General features: G+C 42.9%; 2 protein-coding genes across 2 annotated transcripts in view; both read left to right on the forward strand.

The window, feature by feature from the left end:
* Positions 1–812: 812 nt before the first annotated feature.
* rom1b (retinal outer segment membrane protein 1b) lies at positions 813–4217 on the forward strand (the record flags this gene model as incomplete). The annotated part of the gene is made up of 5 exons (XM_080840839.1): positions 813–962; positions 1790–2065; positions 2210–2364; positions 3017–3263; positions 3981–4217. The coding sequence occupies 5 exons, from the start codon at positions 813–815 to the stop codon at positions 4215–4217; spliced, it is 1065 nt and encodes a 354-aa protein (XP_080696965.1).
* A 1772-nt stretch (positions 4218–5989) lies between these two features.
* Positions 5990–19289, forward strand: part of ccdc88b (coiled-coil domain containing 88B) — a gene marked incomplete at its 5' end in the record, with an annotated part of 19647 nt that continues 6347 nt past the window's right edge. The window contains 20 exons of the mRNA XM_080841424.1: positions 5990–6049; positions 6639–6787; positions 7114–7222; positions 8042–8111; positions 8426–8484; positions 8823–8906; positions 9277–9417; positions 9794–9936; positions 10128–10209; positions 11758–11916; positions 12207–12353; positions 13174–13330; positions 13555–13670; positions 14926–15003; positions 15125–15790; positions 16147–16326; positions 16928–17268; positions 17737–17863; positions 17955–18440; positions 18682–18843. Coding sequence (XP_080697550.1) covers positions 5990–6049; positions 6639–6787; positions 7114–7222; positions 8042–8111; positions 8426–8484; positions 8823–8906; positions 9277–9417; positions 9794–9936; positions 10128–10209; positions 11758–11916; positions 12207–12353; positions 13174–13330; positions 13555–13670; positions 14926–15003; positions 15125–15790; positions 16147–16326; positions 16928–17268; positions 17737–17863; positions 17955–18440; positions 18682–18843 — 3516 coding nt within the window. The remainder of the gene's footprint in view (positions 6050–6638; positions 6788–7113; positions 7223–8041; positions 8112–8425; positions 8485–8822; positions 8907–9276; positions 9418–9793; positions 9937–10127; positions 10210–11757; positions 11917–12206; positions 12354–13173; positions 13331–13554; positions 13671–14925; positions 15004–15124; positions 15791–16146; positions 16327–16927; positions 17269–17736; positions 17864–17954; positions 18441–18681; positions 18844–19289) is intronic.

Genomic DNA, 19289 nt, shown 5'->3' on the forward strand with positions numbered 1-19289 from the left:
CCCCATAAAAGAACATTGAGAAGTTCCACTCAGGACCTTCTCTTAAATTACGTGTTTGTATGCTGTAGAACCCTGAATTGCCATTTCTTCGTAAAAGGGTGAAATCATGTACCAATTTTAAAGACAAAAAGCTGTGGAGTATTCTTTCACTGTATGTTTCTCTGTCTCTCTCTCTGTCTGACCACTTACCTCTCTTCCCTCTCACCTCAGCTCAAATCCTCCTTTTCAAGCTGCCGCCAAGTGCAGGTCTGCTGAATAGACAGTGGCCTGAATTGCTATTGGTCCCTGTGGTAGGACTAATATAATAGGATTCAATCCAGGGGAGGAGGGAATGGGATTACCTCCACGTTATCCTAGATATAATATTTTATGTCTACACTTTCTCTTTTACAAAATGGCCACAGAAATATAGGAAGACGGTGAGCCCACCCTCCGGAGCCTAGACAAATAAACACAACTTGATACGTCACAGGGTGAGAGACCCCCACTATAATCTCAATTGTTAATTAGGATTAGAACAAAGTAGTTATTTTCTTAATTGTCTGGCAAACCGTGAAATATCTGAATATTGTTTTAGCAACTGAGTTGTGAGTATAAACCTTCAGTAATATTGTTTATTTTTTAATTTGCCTACTGTTTACCCTTAATGTAAGCAGTGTTTACTATTTGGAATTCCTCCATTTTGACCTAAATCTTTACAATCCATCATCTCCTTCTTAGTCCCCTGTCTCACTCAGACTCCTCTCTTTCATGTACTCTCCTTCACCGGATGCCTTCATCTCTGCGTGCCCGGCTCTGCTATTACAGGCAAAATGACTGTGCTGAAGATAAAGTTTTCCTTCCAGCGGAGGGTGCGTTTGGCCCAGGGTCTGTGGCTGCTCTCATGGGTAGCCATGTTCACTGGGGTGGTCATCTTCTCCTTGGGGGTATTCCTGAAGATGGAACTCCTTCGCAGATCTGAGGTACTGCACGAATATTCAATGATTTAAGTTGTACATACAGTTATGCACATATGGTGCAGTCACACCTTATGAAAATGTTTAGAAAAGCATTACTATTGTTAATGTGAAGATGATTATAATTATGATTAATCTTATATCATTACAGAAAGAGAACTTACGCCTCGCTCTCATCTGAAATTGTTTAAACTTAATTTAACTGTGATATTTTCATATGAAATATCAGGAATTCATCATTTAATTTTCCTTTTTGTTGCAAAAGTAATTACGTCAATAGAACGTCTCTATGAACTTGTGTACAATTTGGTGGATTATGAGGGTGACTCATGTCCTATATGAGGCAGGTGCAGTCAGGGATAAGAAACGCAGAAGGTGTTTGTAAGGATTTATCATCCATAAGACATAAGATATACATTGTCCTAGTGGTATTTTGTCTCATTTACATTCAGTCTAAAAATGATAAAAGACCGGATTGAACAACTCAGGCTGAGCTTTGTATTCCTCTATATTATTGCACTTATCTGAGCTTGTCTGTAATTAGTAATGTTGTGTTTATACCAGGTTAGATTTCCCAAGCTACTAAACTTGGTTATTGTATCGCACTTGTAAGTCTCTTTGGATAAATATGTCTGTCAAATGAATAAATAAATATGTATTCGTATTAGCTTTTCTATATTTGAGTTCAAATGAAGCAATATACAAATTGTATCAGTTGCCAGTGATTCACTCTAAAAACTGTTGTTACTCCATCATGTTGAGGTTGTGGAAAAGATTGGCATGTACTTCAAGTGATAACACCAATATTCCTGTGTCACCTTCTATCTGTCTAGGTGATGCATACCATGGACATACACATGGTACCCAACATGCTTATGCTAGTGGGACTGGCATCTGTGGGTATTAACTTGTGCGCTGGCCGAATCTGCCAGGACTCCATGAACGTGGCCCGCTTCACGCTTTGGAAGAACTTCCTCACTCCTTTTTTCATGGTGTCCCTGCTGTTCACTTCCTTGTTGCTGGTTGCCATGTCATTGAGCTTTGCCTTGCAACCTAGTCTGGAGGAGTCCCTGAAAATTGGGCTGAAGAATGGCATTCGGTTCTACAAGGTAGAGGCCTTCAATCAGTTTAATCCATGCATGCTTGATTAAGTCGGTCCAGGGTTGTGCTCTATAAATGCAGTTTATGTGATAAAAGGTGTTTAGATTATCACCTGTGATTAAATGATTGTGTGCATGTGTGTAAAACTGTAGGACACAGACACCCCAGGTCGATGCTTCCAGAAGCAGACCATTGACCGTCTGCAGATGGAGTTCCAATGTTGTGGGAACAGCAACTTCAAGGACTGGTTTGAGGTGCAGTGGATCAACAACCGTTATTTAGACTTCACCTCCAAGGAAGTGAAAGAGTGAGTGAATGATTCTGATAAAAGTGGAGATCAAGTAAAAAGAATAAGGGGGTGGGTTGGACGAGACCATTTAGTGGAAGCATTGCGGATGTGCTGACAGGTGTAGATTTTGTTTTATGAAATTCCATGTTCAAGTCTAAACAAAGCAATTAACGAACTATACTGCATCAGGAGTTAGTATGCAGAGTGGATATGTATATGTAAGTACTTTGGCAGGCGATACCCCTCGGTACAATACTACTAGTTTTGGAGCAGCTTTGTCACAGCTTTAACATGACCAGGGCAGAGCAGGGCTTAACAGTCTTTTCACAACATTATCTAGCACATTTAGACAGAGACAGAATTTATGAGGACAGCTTCACCAAAGAGGGGCATGATTGGATGAAAAGGTTCCGGTAGTATTGACATGGCAAGGCCAAGAGGCCACTTTGTTTGACAGCTCTTCCTGAGTTGAATCAAAGGGTCATATGGTCACATTGATTAACATTGATTAACACTATTGCTCACATGTGCATCACAGCCTATGGAACATACTATACTGTATCTGTGAAATGTTTGGATTGATCTGAGTCCACATAGGGCATGCTGTGACAGGCTGTGTGGGTACTGTGTTAATCCTAAACATTGATTTCTTTGTTTTTCCGGCTGGTAGTCGCATGCGGAGCAATGTGGATGGCCGCTACCTGGTGGATGGTGTTCCATTCAGCTGTTGTAACCCAGCCTCCCCACGGCCCTGCATCCAGGAGCGTATCCTTGACAACACGGCCCACCACAACTACGAGTACCACCTCGAGGAACTGAACCTGCACAACCGTGGCTGCCGCGAGGCCCTTCTCAGTTACTACATGGGTCTAATGAAAACCATTGGCCCTGGTGTCCTGTCTGTATTCCTGGTTCAGGTACTGTGGACATCCGTTCCTCAATTTCCCTAGCAGAATATATTATTCAGTCAGTGCTGTTGTCCTTTGGGATGCTCTTGGCAGAGGCTGAAAACATGGTTAATGTTGATCCCCCCCTTTTTCTTTGTGAAGGTCAAACACACAAAGATAGGATGTTTTAAAGGTCACTCATTAATGTTTTCTCTTCTGATGAACTCAAAAACAATCCAGTGAGACGTCAGGCGGATGGAATTTGACAGAAGAAGGGCAAAACATTTTATTTAGTGAACAGGGGATGAATATAAATCAAACTAATTAGGCACTGTTCTTCAGGAATCAGTGTTGGCATGTGAGGGGAAAACTCATTTGCAAGAAAGCATTGATCCGGCTGTTCATAAATGAAACATGACTATTGACCAGCGGGTGGACAATCCTGCACAAATGAACGGATACATGACAAGCTCTCATAGCTCTTAATAAAACCCACAGCAAACATATCATAAGGGGAGTGACTTGGATGATGATGAGGATGCTCACTAATGTACACAGGAGCCAAATTGTTCTCCTGCTCATACTATGAGTCAAGATAATGACTTCTGCTGTCCATCCTTGAGCCTTATTGATATTATATGAAAAGATGAATGGAGCCTCTTTGTATGCTATACTAATATACTATATGAAGATATATGTTGAAGCAGTCGAGGGACTTATTCTCCTGCGATTTAAAATGTTTTTCAGTTGTCTGTGTTGGCGAGTCTTCGGTACCTGCAGACCGCCATGATCGGGGTGGAGGAGCAAGAGAACATGGAGGTGGAGACAGAGGGCTACATCCTGGAGAAAGGGGTGAAGGAGACGCTGAACGAGGCCAAGGAGAACCTGAAGAACCTCCTGCCAGTCTGGACTGGAGGCCAGGTGGTTGACGGGGCCACGGAGGGAGACGCAGAGGCAGAGGCAGGGGCAGAGAAGGAAGCTTGACCAACCAGCTGAACAGAACCAGGAGCCACCAGAGATGATGTGGGTGGATAGATGGGATAGATGGGACTCTACCAGGGAACTGGTCTGCAGGCGTTCCATCGGAGGGTTTTTCAAGCAGTTTTTTTTAAATCTGTTCTCATATGGCAGTGTTTTTATAATGTGTTCTCATACGGAATACATAGAAAAGGAAGGCTCAGGCCCAGTCAAGTGAATCTGACTGCACCCATAATATTTTTCCACACAGGTGTTGACAAACACAAACACACACACACACACACACACACACACACACACACACACACACACACACACACACACACACACACACACACACACACACACACACACACACAGATGCGCACACAGACAAAAACACACTGAAATTACCTGATACTTATTAAAATACATAAAAATTCTCCCTTTGTATTATATGTGTACAGTTTGCTGATAAATTCTTGTAGTTGGCCTCTGCTCTATTTGCATTGCTGTGTAACCTAAACTAAAAAGGATTGTCTGAAACAGAAACAAATATTGACTTGAAAACCGTGTAAAAATCGAGTAAATGAATTAATAAATACCTTAGAGTTTTTAACAGCGTTGTAGTCTGATGTCATATTTTTGTAACATAACACCTAAATCACAAAACGCTCAGTTTACAACATTTAAAATTGTATCCTACTCCCATGACCATGGACATTTCTGCTCTTTCTTCATAGTCTTACTAGGACAGTATAGCGGACTTGTTTGAAGTGAGTGCATGTACAGTACATACTAGTAATTATCAGATGACAGACACAGAGCTAAAGGTGACTATTAATGGGAGGGTTACCACTGAGGTCATGTTGCTGAGGGCTTAGTAGGGCAGGTCTGTGTCCTCTATTCTAACACCTTAGGAAATCTCCTTATCCTGTTGATGGAAGCTAATACTCAAACTGCTGATAAAGCACTAATGCACAAAGGACTTATAAATAGCTATAGGTGAATATGTACAATGATCTCTGGGAAAGACTCACTCTACCAGTGTAGAGGCCTCAGCCTAATAAAATATAGTTGCGTGCATGGATGTTTGGGGTGCTTTTATTTATTTATTTTGTCATTATATTATAACTACACACAGAGAGGGCCAAATGTAACCTTCTGTGACCATCTCAAATTCAAAAGTAAATCTGAAGGTTTCTGAAGTTAGGCTAAATAGGATCTTAAAGGAGTTAAAAAGTAATGTTTGTCAGGATACATAGACGATTTCTCCCAAGCCGGTGTGGAACTGTACCATCGCCTCTAGATGGCGGTGTTTTTCTAAGAAAGCCTTGTTTGTCAATGGAAAAGTTTAGGTAACTTATTACTCTGCCTTACTTTATCACGATCTGAATGCACGAGTGATAGGTGACTTTTTCATCATAAGCCCTTATTGAAAAAAAGTTCTGGTTTTCTTCAAACTCGTGGGTCAGGCACCGCATGTGATGTTGTGTGTGAAACACATGGCCCGCGGGTGTGATGCTGACCTATGTCAGTTCTACAGGAACAGAATTGATGCAATACACTTTGAAATTCCGGTGTGGTCTTCAAAGTTCTCGGTGACTCAGTGTGACAGAGGAAGAGCGACAGACAGTTATATAGATATGTTTACCGATTTTAAACTTTTTGTATTTATTTTAACAATAATTAAGTTGACAGTTTACTATTAAGGGTGACAATATGCCGACAACAGAGTTTGGGTAACGTTAGGTTAATGTATTTAATATTTTTTAGCTAAAGAAACACGAGGCACGAAGATGGACGCACATTTTACGGAAACGTTAGAAGACTTTATGGAAAGTGCGCTTGTTATGTGGGTATGTAGTGGAAACTACCGAAAGAGTATTTCTGTGCATAAGCCATGAAGCATTTTACCTCAGTTATAACAAGGACGGCTTAATGTATGTATGTTAACAATAGATGGGAGGCCACACATAGTATTCTGCTACTGTAATGTTATTCTCCAGAGATGTAACGTCAAGGGCTGCCTACTTTCAAATCTCTTCTGGACTGAAATTAGTATTGATCGGGGAAGGATGGGTGGAATTGGTGCGGAAGAGGAGGGGGTTGATGCATGACAGTTGGCATGATTATTACCCAGAGAACAGGTTAACCAGCACTCCTGCCATAACTTCTGCATGTCCCTGCTTTACACTGTTCTTGCTCCCTACACCAGTTAGGCGACAAACACTGTTAGGTTTAGTTAAAAGAGGCAATCAAACAGCTGTAGCCTTTGATTCATTTAGGCAAAGGCATACGTTTAAGGCATATATCTGCCGTCATTGAAATGGGTGAAATTTTACATGGAAATGTCACAGTGAGATGGATAGGCCAAGAAACTGCCTAAATTGCAATTATGTGGCGTGATCGTGTCACAAAAATGTTCATAAGCAACGTTTCTCCAAGGTGTGTCTTTTTGAGAATATGGTGGACGGGGAGCAGACTGACTCTTCACCACACCACTACATGGAAGTGACCACCGACTCCCAGAATGCACTCAAAACATATAAGAGACTCACAAATGGAATCTTTCTCAATGAAGTCATGAGGATCATGTAAGTCAGACATTATCTGAAAAGCCTCTGTGCTTGTGGCATGGATTTAATAACAGTTCAGTCTAAGTCAATCATATGTCCATCCTGTGTGACAGTGTCTGATAATAGATATAATGAAAACTGTAAAAATGCAGATTGTGTTGCCTGTCATTAAGCACAAAGAACTAGCATACCTAGTCTGGTAATATTACTTTATGCATGTATATTATTAAAATACATAATTTTGTAACTTTTTGAATGAACTAGAAGCCCTTTATTTATCTGTGGGACATCTGCACTCCAGTTACACTGACAAAAATGCACTCACCACAAATATCACATTATAGTGACCCAAATCCCAAAGTGGAGCAAATCTACCGCAATGTGAATGAGGACAAGATTCTGAGAGTGCAGAATTTCTCTGTCCTTAACCGGCACCTGCGCTCCTACTACCAGGTGAGGCCAAGGGAAGAATGCTGTAGCTTTCTGACAAGGTGGGGGTTGTATACAGAGCTTGTCTACTGTGAAGTACATTTGAGTGTAGTACAGAAGGTATACATTGTAAGAATGATGCTATGCATATGATGATGTTTATCTCCTGTTTTACTGAATGGAACTTTTAATTCATAGCATTTCAGTGTAGTCTAGCTCACAAAATGAATTTATATGATAACATTTGTATATGTAAAAGTGTAGGCAGTATGGTGGCATTTGTTGTTGTCACTTGTTAATAGGGATATTTGTGTTGCCTGCTGAGTACACAGAACTACTGTTATTCATGGTTGCTAACTGGTCTTTTTTGTGGTTTCACTTCTTGTTTTGAACTTCCGTGCTGGGAGGAGTGTGACTGCATTTATAACAGTGGTTTTAAAAGCAATATGCGATCAAACTAAAAAGAACACACTTTGCCTTTCAATACTGTGTGCGTATGAGGAACATACACTTGATCAACCTTTTATTTACAGTCACTTTGTTAGAGGTAGAAATATGAAGCCACTTCCCTGGTGTCATATTTGTACTCCATACATGCATATGTGGGTGTGCTCTGTGCGGGCTCACTAGTATGCAGGAGAGGAGAGTGGTTTTGCCGTGCGCAAATGGAAAATGCGTTTTATGGGCATTGCTGTGTACAAATTGAACATGCGTATGGCCAGTCAGCAACCTGTGCGGTGGGGGTGGGGGTGGGGGTGAGGGTGAGGGATGGCCTTCGGAGATCATCTGGGCTCCTGGACCACTAATGGAAAATCTCTCCCTCTCTCTGCCTCTCTTTCACAGGAGAATCTGCAACAATTGATTCTGATGCCCCTTCCAAATATTGCCATTTTAGGACGAGATCCTCTCACAGGTGGGCTTTTACTCATCTAAATCGTTTCAGCTGGAGCACTAACAACTACTCTCCACAACACCTGTCTAGTCACAGACACATACTTAAACTTAAACATTAATAAACATAAATGGCAATAGAACACAACAGAAATGTGTTCATTTGCCTTGGACAGATCCCTTTGATTATAGACCTTGTCATTTAGTCAATTACAGTCAATTAGTCTGTAGCAATGATTCATTATCTCTTTGTTGCCTGTGCTGTTCTGAGCTTTAACATTATCCCAGTGTATCTCCATCAATGCTAATAACGTCTGTATGTTTTCATGCTGTTAGAGGGAGCTGTGGAAGAACTGAGGAGACTGCTTGTGCTGTTACTTGGCTGTGCTGTGCAGGTTCAGATCAGATACACACACACACACACACACACACACGTACACACGTACACACGTACACACGTACACGTACACGTACACGTACACACACACACACACACACACACACACACACACACACACACACACACACACACACACGTACACACACACACACACACACACACACACACACACACACACACACACTGACACACACACACACACACACACACAAACACACACACACACACACACACACACACACACACACACACACACACACACATTAAAATAACTTAAATCATTTTTTTCAGTTTTCCTCTGTCTCTGACATTGATTTATTATCTTCCCTGCAGTGTGAGAGAAAAGAAACCTTCATCCAGCATATCCAGTCTTTGGACATTGAAACTCAGACAGCTATTGCCGTTTGCATCCAGGAGGTCAGGACTACAGTTCATGGATTTACATTCAGAAATCTATTGCATATTTGTTTGGTTTCACAGCTGTAAATACAATCCTGATTGAAAACTGCATCCAACTGTCAATTTGGTCCAGCTAGTATACTGGTGTATAGTATGTTAAGTAGCCCCAGAAGCATAACATGACAGGACATGAATGCACTGACAAGCGGTTCGTGTTTTCCTATTTTCTGTTATCAGAAACTGTTGACTGACTGAATTTCAAGTTGGCCGGTTGTCAGTGGTAGGGATGCCTCCACTAGTATGTATGGATGTGGATGATGTCCCTACTACATTCCACTCGAGACTGCTTAATGCCCCTAAGCACATTTGATCTGCCTTTGGCCCGCAGGTAACCCAGGACCCGCGTGCTGTGCTGCCACTGCAGTATGCAGAGCTGTGTGGGCTGCAGATGGAGGAGATCCAGAGCCTCTTCAGTGTCATGGCCAAACAGATCCAGGGCATGCTGTCTCAGAGAGACACCCACCTGGAGGTAAACAAGTGAACAAAATGTTTTAACAGTAGCCTACACTCTCAATAGGGAACAATGTGTCTGCTGTTCTATCTGTAAAGAGATTATGTAGTTCGATATGATGGTGTGGTACTGTTTTAATCAAGCCCTCTAACAGGGTTTTATCGTGCCACTGTATCAGCATCATGTACAGATAAAGTAGTAAGAGTGCTTTAACTCTAGGGTTAAATTAGAGCTCAGTTCTGTGGGGTTTGGAGCTGCAGAAACAGTGAAGGACTTTGTGGCGTGCGTCAGTGTTTTTGGTAGTGTACTCACTCTGGTTGTGAGCATCTCTCTCTCTCTCTCTCTCTCTCTTACTCTCTCTCTCTCTCGCTCTCTCTCTCTCTCACACACACAGAGGATTGCAGAGCTGTGTCAGGAGCGTGAGTCCTCTCAGTCACACTCGGCGCCCCCTGCTGGCTTTGGGGATGGCCCACCAGAAGGACTGGGTGTGCAGCTGGCCGACTGCAAGGCTAAGTTGCGGCGTCTCAAACAGGAGCTGTGAGTGTGTGTGTGCGCGTGCGTACGATGTGTGTGTATGTGCGCGCGAGTGTGTATATGTGTGTGTGTCTGTGTGTAAAGCTGTAGAATACAGTGATGAATAGTATTCTTTTGTCAGAGATTTTTTATAATACTAAATCTTAATTAAAGGCTGTAGAATGCAATTATTCAAGTGTCGTGGTACCTTGCAGGGAAGACAAAGGTGATCAATTACAAGACTATAAGCTGGAGGTTCAAACTCTGGAGAGGGAGCAAAAGAAACTACAACAAGAGGTAATGTAATTAGACTCGGGACTTCATCTGCTTTCTTCTCCTAGAATAATCTTTTCATAAGCTGTTTTGTAAAGAAATAATGCACATTGTCATGGGCTATAATTCAGTTATGCGTCTGAGTGATAGACCAATATGGGCCATTCTACCGAATTCGTGTAATATGCAGTCCCTCAATAATAAAAACTATTTACAAAACAATTAGGTATTTAGGCATAGATGTTTAATTAGAAAATGTTATGGTCTATATAAACCCAATGCATTACATGAGATAGTGATAAGCTAAATGTATACAAAATCATCATTTATAGGGTACTTTCTATTGGGAAGTAGCTGTCCCCAACCCTGACATCTAAATTTCAATGCCTTTAAATAACACTTTTCAATTTTTTAAGATTTTTTTCAATGATTTAATTTCAAAGATCTTTATGATTGGGTTGAAACAGAACTTGGAATATTTAGATTTATTGTGGGTTTAATTTTTAAATCAATTTACTATACTCAAAAAATCATGTCCCTAGTTTTCATGTCACTACCGAAACACAAGAGTTTTAGTCCGTTGGCTGAGCCTGTGTTTTAGCCAAGACTCTGCATTTTTGACCATGCAGTGACACTGCATCTCTGTCCCTCATGGTTGAATGGTAAGTGGCTAAATCCCATAGTTTTTATATAAATGTGTTCCAAAGTCTGAAAATCGACGTGTAACCTTAAGAATTGTCACTACCGAAACGCATGTTTTCTTCAATTAAGTAAACCTTTTGGGGTTTCATGGAAAATCTTGTGTTTGTATGTGTGTTCACCTCTTCAAAGATGTGTTTGCAAGCCGTGTGCGTGCTAGAATTATTTATTTATGCTTAAAGTTAGCTAGAATTGTCACTACCGAAACAGTCACTACCGAAACATATGGTAGTGACCAGATGATTTCGGTAGTGACAAAATGAAATGGTAAGTAGTTCAATCCCATCATTTTTAAATAAATGTGTTATGTGGACTAAAGGGCGGCCCAGAGCACCTTTTGGATGATTTTGGGAGAGAAATTAACATCCATCCAACAGTGCAGTCACTACCGAAACAGATAAATTGAACTTGAAAATTTGGTAAAAAATTCATTTCTATGGATTTCATTGTGAAAACCTTCAAGAAATATTTGTAAAAATACTCTTCAGAGAAGGGAAGGAAACACAATCTGAACAGGTCAATAATAATACTTTTTTACTATAGTAAATGTGATGTTTCGGTAGTGACAATTTTTGGAAGAGGAAAAACATTCCAACACATTCTGAAAATACAATATAAAACTTGACTGTTCTTTCACTAGATATGTGTACTTTAGATATGGTACAATATACATACGGACCAAGTTTTGGGAATAAACCATAACAAAATTCAAAATATATCCGACATGACTTTGCATCAATTCGGTAGAATGGCCCATATATGAAGCGTTGATACACACACACACATACACAGTGCCTCTAGCGTGTGTGTGTTCTCTAACTAAGCATATGTCATGGGTAATTCATTCATGTGATATGTCTGTGTTTGGGTCAGAACCGGACCTTGCAGGGGGAGGCGCGTGTAAGCCGAGCGCTCCGCGATGAGCTTGACTGTCTGCGGGACCGGGCCGCCAAGGCAGAGCAGCTGCAGACTGAGCTGCAGTCCTGTAACCACCGACTGCGCAGCCTCGACCTCTGCCGCACACAGCTGAAGGTCAGAGGGCAGGGGTCACCAGATGAATGCAGCTGGAGATGAAATCCAAGTAAAACAGTGCAAGATTAGTTTTAACCCACCATACCATAAATTACCTTTAAGAAAATGACATGAGTGCCATCAGTAATGCAATATGAAGGGGCTTCACCAACAGAAGAAGTGATGTGGTTTAGGTTAATGTAGAATGGAATAGGCAGTACGGAGGACTAAAGAATAGAGAAGAATTACATAATTCTCTAATGAATGACTTCCTTAGTGAGACTTAATTCAGACTTTCTCTTCCATCACAGGAGCAGCAGCAATATTGCACCACCCTGCAGGAGAACAAGGCTTTGCTAGACGAGCAGCTGGCTGATGCCCGGGCGCGATGCTCTGCTCTACGGGAGCTCGAGAGGGACAATTTTGTGCTCCGGCAGAAGCTGATGGACCTTGAAGGGGTAAGTACTGTGCACATATATAGCATAGATTGTGACATCGTCATGCTCCACGCCTAGAGATTTGTGGCCTTGTGACTCAGCTGATCTTGCTCAGTTCACTGGGGGGTTTCAAGAACACAGGAAGCACAGTGATGTCATAGAGGAAGTCAGCTTGTGGGAGTCAACATTCAGTTTCGGTCGCAGTGACTTTCAAAAAAATGTAATCCTCTCAGGCCAAGTTTTATTATCAGTTGAGACAAAGGGTATTAGAGTCACAACTTAGTTAATGTATAGGCAGTCATCAGGTACAGAGTGATTCATGTGAAACATGGCTCATTACATTATATTACATTTGAGTCATCAGCAATACTGGTCTCACGTTATATACAAATGTCCTTAGCTACTACGCACTTGATAATTCATTCATTGATACGTTTATTTGTGCTTGTTCTATTAGTACATGTTGTTTTGGGATGAACTTGAGGTTATGGTTAGGGGGATGTTTGGAGCAACATAAAGTTATATGTACTTACATAAGAAATACATGTGAATGTCCTCTCTAATAAGAACACTTTATGAAAAGTGGGACCTGGGAAATGTACGGTAATTTGTAAAACATGGGTTGCATGGGCTTACGTTGGCATAATTTAGTCACTTGGATAATAGATTTTATGGGAACAAGTTTGTTCATCTGTCAGTACCCTTCTTCTTCAAACAATACATGAATGTAATGGATTCATGAGATTTATAATTTAACTGACAGACAGTGTTGTAATTTACCCCGATCTTAAGAGTTATCACTAGGGACTCTGTTTGTTTGTGTTTGTTTGTGTCTTTCTAGGAGCGAGACACAGAGAGACAGAGGGTTGATGAGCTCTTAGAAATGAACATGAGCCTGCAGTCGGAACTGAAGCACAGTCCTGTTGTCACTCATCATTTCCACCAATCAGAGATGTGGAAGATGGAGTCTGAAGATGAAGACCAGACTCCAGAACAAGGTCAGCACCACAAGGCTTTTTCTCCCACAAGCTGTTTTGACGTTAAAGCTGTCGCTCTAGCCAGACATATGAGCCTACCACATACAAGCCATGGAAGTAGATGGGAATGGGAATAGACATTTTACTGTCTCACACTTTTAAACTCTTAATCAACAACTGTCTCTCATAGTCTGCGGCTCTGTCTCTGTCTCTGCCCCTGCGCCGTCTGTGTCTCTCTCTTTCAGATTTGAAGCCACTGAGTGTGGAGGTGGACGAGGCCTCCAGCCTGCGGCTGCTGGGTGCTGAGAATGAGAACGCGGAGCTGAGGAGGCGGCTGGAGCTCCTGCAGGCAGAGCGGGAGGTCAGGGCTCGGGTCTTATGAGTTCAACCATGCTGTAGAGGGATGAAAGGGAGAGGTCACAGTGCATGTGGGAACACAAGGAAGGCTTCCTTGCCCTGCGGTGATCATGAACCGCGTAGGGTGAATGAGGAACAGTGAATGTTTCGCTCCCAGAGGCTTTGCTGTAAAGAGAACAAAGTGGTAGATGATTTGAGAGGTTGTGGGACCATGTTATGTATTCACAGAAAGGAGAAAAATACCGGAGGATAAGGTGGAAAATTACAAAGGTTTTGAAGGCTATTGCAAGCGCTGTTCACCTGGTGAAGGCGCAATATGCTGTCCTAATGTAAAACCCACTCTCTTACTCTGTGATGGCCTTTAATCAAGGACATTTTTCACTCTACCTTCAGTTCTACAATCAATGAGACTAGTTATTTCCAAGAATTATGAACGTGCCAGTCAGTCAAAGTAGTGCACATTCAGGCATATTGAGTGAGTAGGAGACGCTTTGGTGGAAAGACTGTAGGAAGGAGCGCTGAGCTCTTACCACACATGGCTGTGTAAAGCCTTTAGTTTGTACTGATTTCATCAGAATGCGATGCTGCACATACACCAAATAAGCTGTGGTAATTTGGAGTACCATTGTAATGGGCACTTAAGCTTCTAGATAAAGAGAGGGCGTGGTCACTTTAACAGTGAGTTTCTGTGAGCACTAGATGAAGGAAGTGGCAGTACTGTGAGAACTGGATGCATTTCATCACGTCATGACTGGTAGAGGGGAAATCTTTGTTGTGATGCAATATGCAATCTTATGAAAAGCCTGTCTGAAAGGGGAGAAATTTGTGATTTTATATTTGTGAGCCCTATTTTCCTTTCTTTTTATCTTTTTGGGTCCACATTTTTTTATTTGTACACACAACAATCAATCTATTTAAAAATGCAACGAATTTTATGGGTTAAATTTTCAGGAAGTTTCTTACATGGCGAATATTTGTGACAACATACTTTTACATCTGCTATAACATGTAGAATTTCAGTGTAATTGAGATTTATTACATTTGTGGGATTATTAGGTTTTATTACTTTTGTGGGTGTAATTGACTCCATCATGTCAACTAGACAACAAACAAATAAACAGACATGTTACGCCTCAGTCTTATGAATACCTTACCTTCCTTGTCTCTCGTCTAGTGGTAAGGATTTTTAGGATGTTTGCATGCGCTATATTGTGACTGAAGAAATAACTTGATGAGATTATTGCTTTGGAATGTTGTAGGACAGTGCAGGGGATATGAGGGAGGAGCTGGATCGACTCCGATGCCTGGAAGAGGAACATCAGAGCTCCCTGAGAGAGGTGAGACATAGCGGACTGACAAACAACACAAGTTCAAACAAACTCAACAAACAAACACTATCCCCCCAGTGGAGCCTGCCATGTTATTCCCAATTCGTGAAACCACCGTTTTATCTCTCAGTTTCAGAACATGAAGAATGAAAACGCCGGCTTGAAAAAATCTCTTGAACAACTGAAGACAAAACAAGAGCTTATCAATACTGACGAGAAGATGAAATCCCCGTTGGGAGAGAGAACAGGCACCCTGAGAGGAGAGGGGGAAGGAAAGGATACACGAAAAGAGGAGAAGCTGAGAGCGGATGAAGAAAGAAAAGAGGATGAGATAATCAGAGTGATAAGAGAAGACGGAGAAGGGGAAGAGGTCCTTTATCAGAAAGAAAAGAAGGATGAGGAAGGGGTGATGAAAGTCAAAACTAAAGACAGAGGAGAAGCTGAAGGGGAGAAGGAAATAGAAAAAGAGAGTGCCCTCACCTCCCAAAAGGAGATGAGGGAGGAAGAAGGGAACAGGAAAGAGCATGAAGTACTCAAACCAGAGAGGAAAGATGAAGTCAATAAAGAAGTGGATCACATACCAAGTATTGACACAAGCCATCTCACTGCCCAGCTCCAAGAGGCCCAGGAAGAAGCTGACCGGCAGACGGCGATAGCCCAAGACCTGCGCTCCAAGCTGGGGGAGCAGAGCAAGAAAGCCTGGGAGGCTGAGCAGAGGCTGGTGGTCCTTGAAGCCCAGACTCAGAGGCTCAGAAAATCTGCAGAGATGCTGATCGATGCCAGGAAACAAATAGAAGTAAGTACAGGATGACACAGTTGCATGTCAATCAAAATAACTAACTCGAAAATAGACTGGGGCAGCAGTGTCAACCAAATGAAGACCTGAATTGAGTGTTAGGGAGCTCTTCTGAACTGAATGGAAGGGAAGATTATATGTGAAACCTGTCAGAGTACCTTTTATGAGCAAATTGCTATGTACCAGTCCATCACAGAATCACACAGTATGACATGTTATTACATGTCAGTCAGACCGTTACACCAGCTTGTGAGAAGAATAGATGGACTAGTGTGAGTTAGTTTAATCGCCCTGACCAGACCTACGCACTTATAGACTAAGCAGTATCCTATTTGACCTCTTGACCTATGCCGCAGGCCCTGCAGAGCGAGTCGCTGCAGATGGAGGAGGAGCTGACACGACTGCGCAGCCAGGTGGAGGTACACAAGATGGAGGCCACGGTGATCGTGCAGCTGGAGGGCGAGCGGACGGCGATGGAGAAGGAGAGGGAGGCGCTGAAGGCTTCGGTGGAGACGCTCAGGGCTGCGGTGCGGAAGGTGAGATGATGTCTCAACACCGCTACAATGTTTCAATTATTTGAATAATTGAAATCAAATCAATCAAAGACTCAATACTGAAGCACTTTTTGGGGATTAGGATTGTATTTCTTCAACATTCATTGATTTGGCTGTAGGGTGGTCCTCGGAGGCGTGAATCGTTTGTCTTTTTAATGGTGGTGCAACAAATTTTGAAAATATCCCAGTTTGCAGTTCTAAACTGTTTAATGCTATTGAACAGGGCCTTTGTTTCTTTAGACCTTGACATGAGGACAATGTTTCAATTATTTTAATAATTTAAATCAAATCAATCAAAGACTCAATACTGGTTAACATGGCCATTGGCCAATGCAATTAAAGTTTGACTTTAGTATTACTGTTTCGCAGAGCAATTACCTAGCTCAGTGAGAAGGGATTCTACTTAAATGTCCTTGCATATTTATGAGAAATCCATCTTTCTGTCATTGTTTATGAATTAATGTAACTCTATTTTACGATATCTAGTTTGAGGTTTATAAGACTCTGTAAGACAGTCTGGTTGTATCAGATTACATTTCTATGGCATGACTGACTGTTTGTTACCTAATCACTGGTTTCACAGAGTGACCAACTGGAGCTGACCAACCAGACGCTGAAGGCCGAACTCGAGCGCCTGGGCCGTGGCCTGGACTCGGCCCGGCGGCGCGAGGAGGAGCTGGAGGCGGAGCTCCGAGAGTCCAGCCTAGAGGCAGAGTCTGCGGCACGTGGGCGGGACCAGGCACTGCTGGAGGTGGCGCGGCTGGAGCAGGAGAAGGAGGCCCTCCAGGGCCAGTTGGACGGCCAGCGGCGCGAGCAACGGCAGCGGGAGAGGGAGGTAGCGCGGCTCCGGCAGCAGCTGGAGAGCACCGCCTCTGCCCTGGAGCACAGCAACCAGAGGGCCTGCAGCCTGGAGGCAGAGCACAGGTCTGGCCAGCGTCTCGCACCGCCAAGCACCAGACACAAACACGCTCAAACCAACAAAATAGGCAACAGCGCAACGAATGAATAGGTTTTTAGGACGTGGAATTTTTTAAATGTGCCTGTTATAGCACTTTTTGGGGATTAGGATTGTATTTCTTCAACATTCATTGATTTGGCTGTAGGGTGGTCCTCGGAGGCGTGAATCGTTTGTCTTTTTAATGGTGGTGCAACAAATTTTGAAAATAGCCCAGTTTGCAGTTCTAGACTGTGTAATGCTATTTAACAGGGCCTTTGTTTCTTTAGACCTTGACATGAGGCCATTTGTATGTCCCGACTCATCTGTCTCTCGCACACTTTCTTTTCCTCTCTCTCTCTTTCTGTCTCTCTCTCCCTCTCTCCTTCTCTCTCTCTCTCTACTGCCCCCTCTCCTCCTCTCTCTCTCTCTCTCTCTCTCTCTCTCTCACTGTGAAGACGGGCTTGCCAGGAGCTTTCTCATCTGAAAGAGCTCAGCTTGAAACTGCAGGACCTCGAGCGAGAAATTCAGAGCCTTACTGTGCTAAACACAGAAGGGAAACAGCGGATCAGCTCCCTCACTCAGGTCCGTGGTGTGCTGAGGTCAAATGTGTGATTGTGTCCTGTGTGTCGTTTATAACCTACCAAGAAAATTGTCCTTGTGATTCCAAATGCAGGAGCTGGCCAATGAGAAGATTCGGTTTCAGGAGCTGTCCAATCAGGCAGATGAGCTTACCCAGAAGCTGGAGCAGTCGGAGTCCAATCACAAATTGTCCTTGAGCTTCCAAATGCAGGAGCTGGCCAATGAGAAGATTTGGTCACAGGAGCTGTCCAATCAGGCAGATGAGCTGACCCAGAAACTGGAGATGTCAGACTCCAATCTCAAACTGGCCATCGCGTCAGCCCAGAAACAGTCAGAGCAGTCTGCGGTGGAACCCAAGCCAAATGCCAGGGTGACGGAAGCCTCTGAACCAGACGCCCAGACCTTACCACACGCAGTGGCCCAGCATGTCTCAGCACAGAGCAGGCAGCCTGGCGTGGACGTCCCCGAGGTGGGCCCTCAGATCTCCAGAGAGCCTGAGTCGTGGGGGGGCAGACTGTCCAGAGACCACAGCCCATGCAGCACAGAGCTGAACGAGAGGTTGATCGATGTGGAGAGAGAGGTGTGCATGTGCATAAGCATGAAAACTAAACACAAGCTGATGTTCAATTTCTCTTCTCTGATTAGTGCACGTTTTGTTAATGTAAAGTCAGCAGTTGTTGGAACGACAGCAGCAATGACAATGACAAGCAGCAAAGCAATCAAAGCCAAAGAAGCTTTTTGTTTTCATTTTGTACCATTAATGGATTGACTCATCCGGATAGTTTTTCCTTTCTGACCTTGAGTCTCTAACCCCATCCCAGAATGCCTCACTTCAGAAGGAGCGGGAGGCCCTGCAGGCCCAGCTGTCCCAGTGTCAGTCGTCCTGCGCTGGTTTGAAGGAGCAGCTGGACACCTTGCAGCGCCACTCCATTTCCCTACAGGAGAACTGTGCCAAACTACAGGCCCTCAACACCAAACTACAGGTGTGAAGCTTAACGCAGATTCTAAACATATTATGAGATTTCGTACACAATACAGTCACGGACAGCACTTAAGGTAATAATCAGTACAGACAATTCGCCACTTTGTTAGGCGTGTTTATATAGGCAACTAGAACTGGTATCATCTTCAAATTAGTTTTTTTGGTATGTGGTCATGTGAAGAACAGTTAAACATACATGTCATTCTAACTAGCTGCCTAGGATATGCACTAAGCAGTTCTGTGGGTCTGGTTGGTACAATGTTCACAGCACGACATTGCCCAATATATTACTAAAAGACATGAGTTAGCATGCTAGCCAGCCTTGTATCAATGCCAGCTGTGCTGTTGTCGGTGTTGCATGTTGCATTCGTTGTTAGATTGCTCATTTTCAACCAAAACTGCTGCTTTAAATACCAAGGAGCAGTACTAAATGTAAAACTACAGGCA

The sequence above is a fragment of the Sprattus sprattus genome (assembly GCF_963457725.1).
Source record: "Sprattus sprattus genome assembly, chromosome: 6".
Taxonomy (NCBI): Eukaryota; Metazoa; Chordata; class Actinopteri; order Clupeiformes; family Clupeidae; genus Sprattus; species Sprattus sprattus.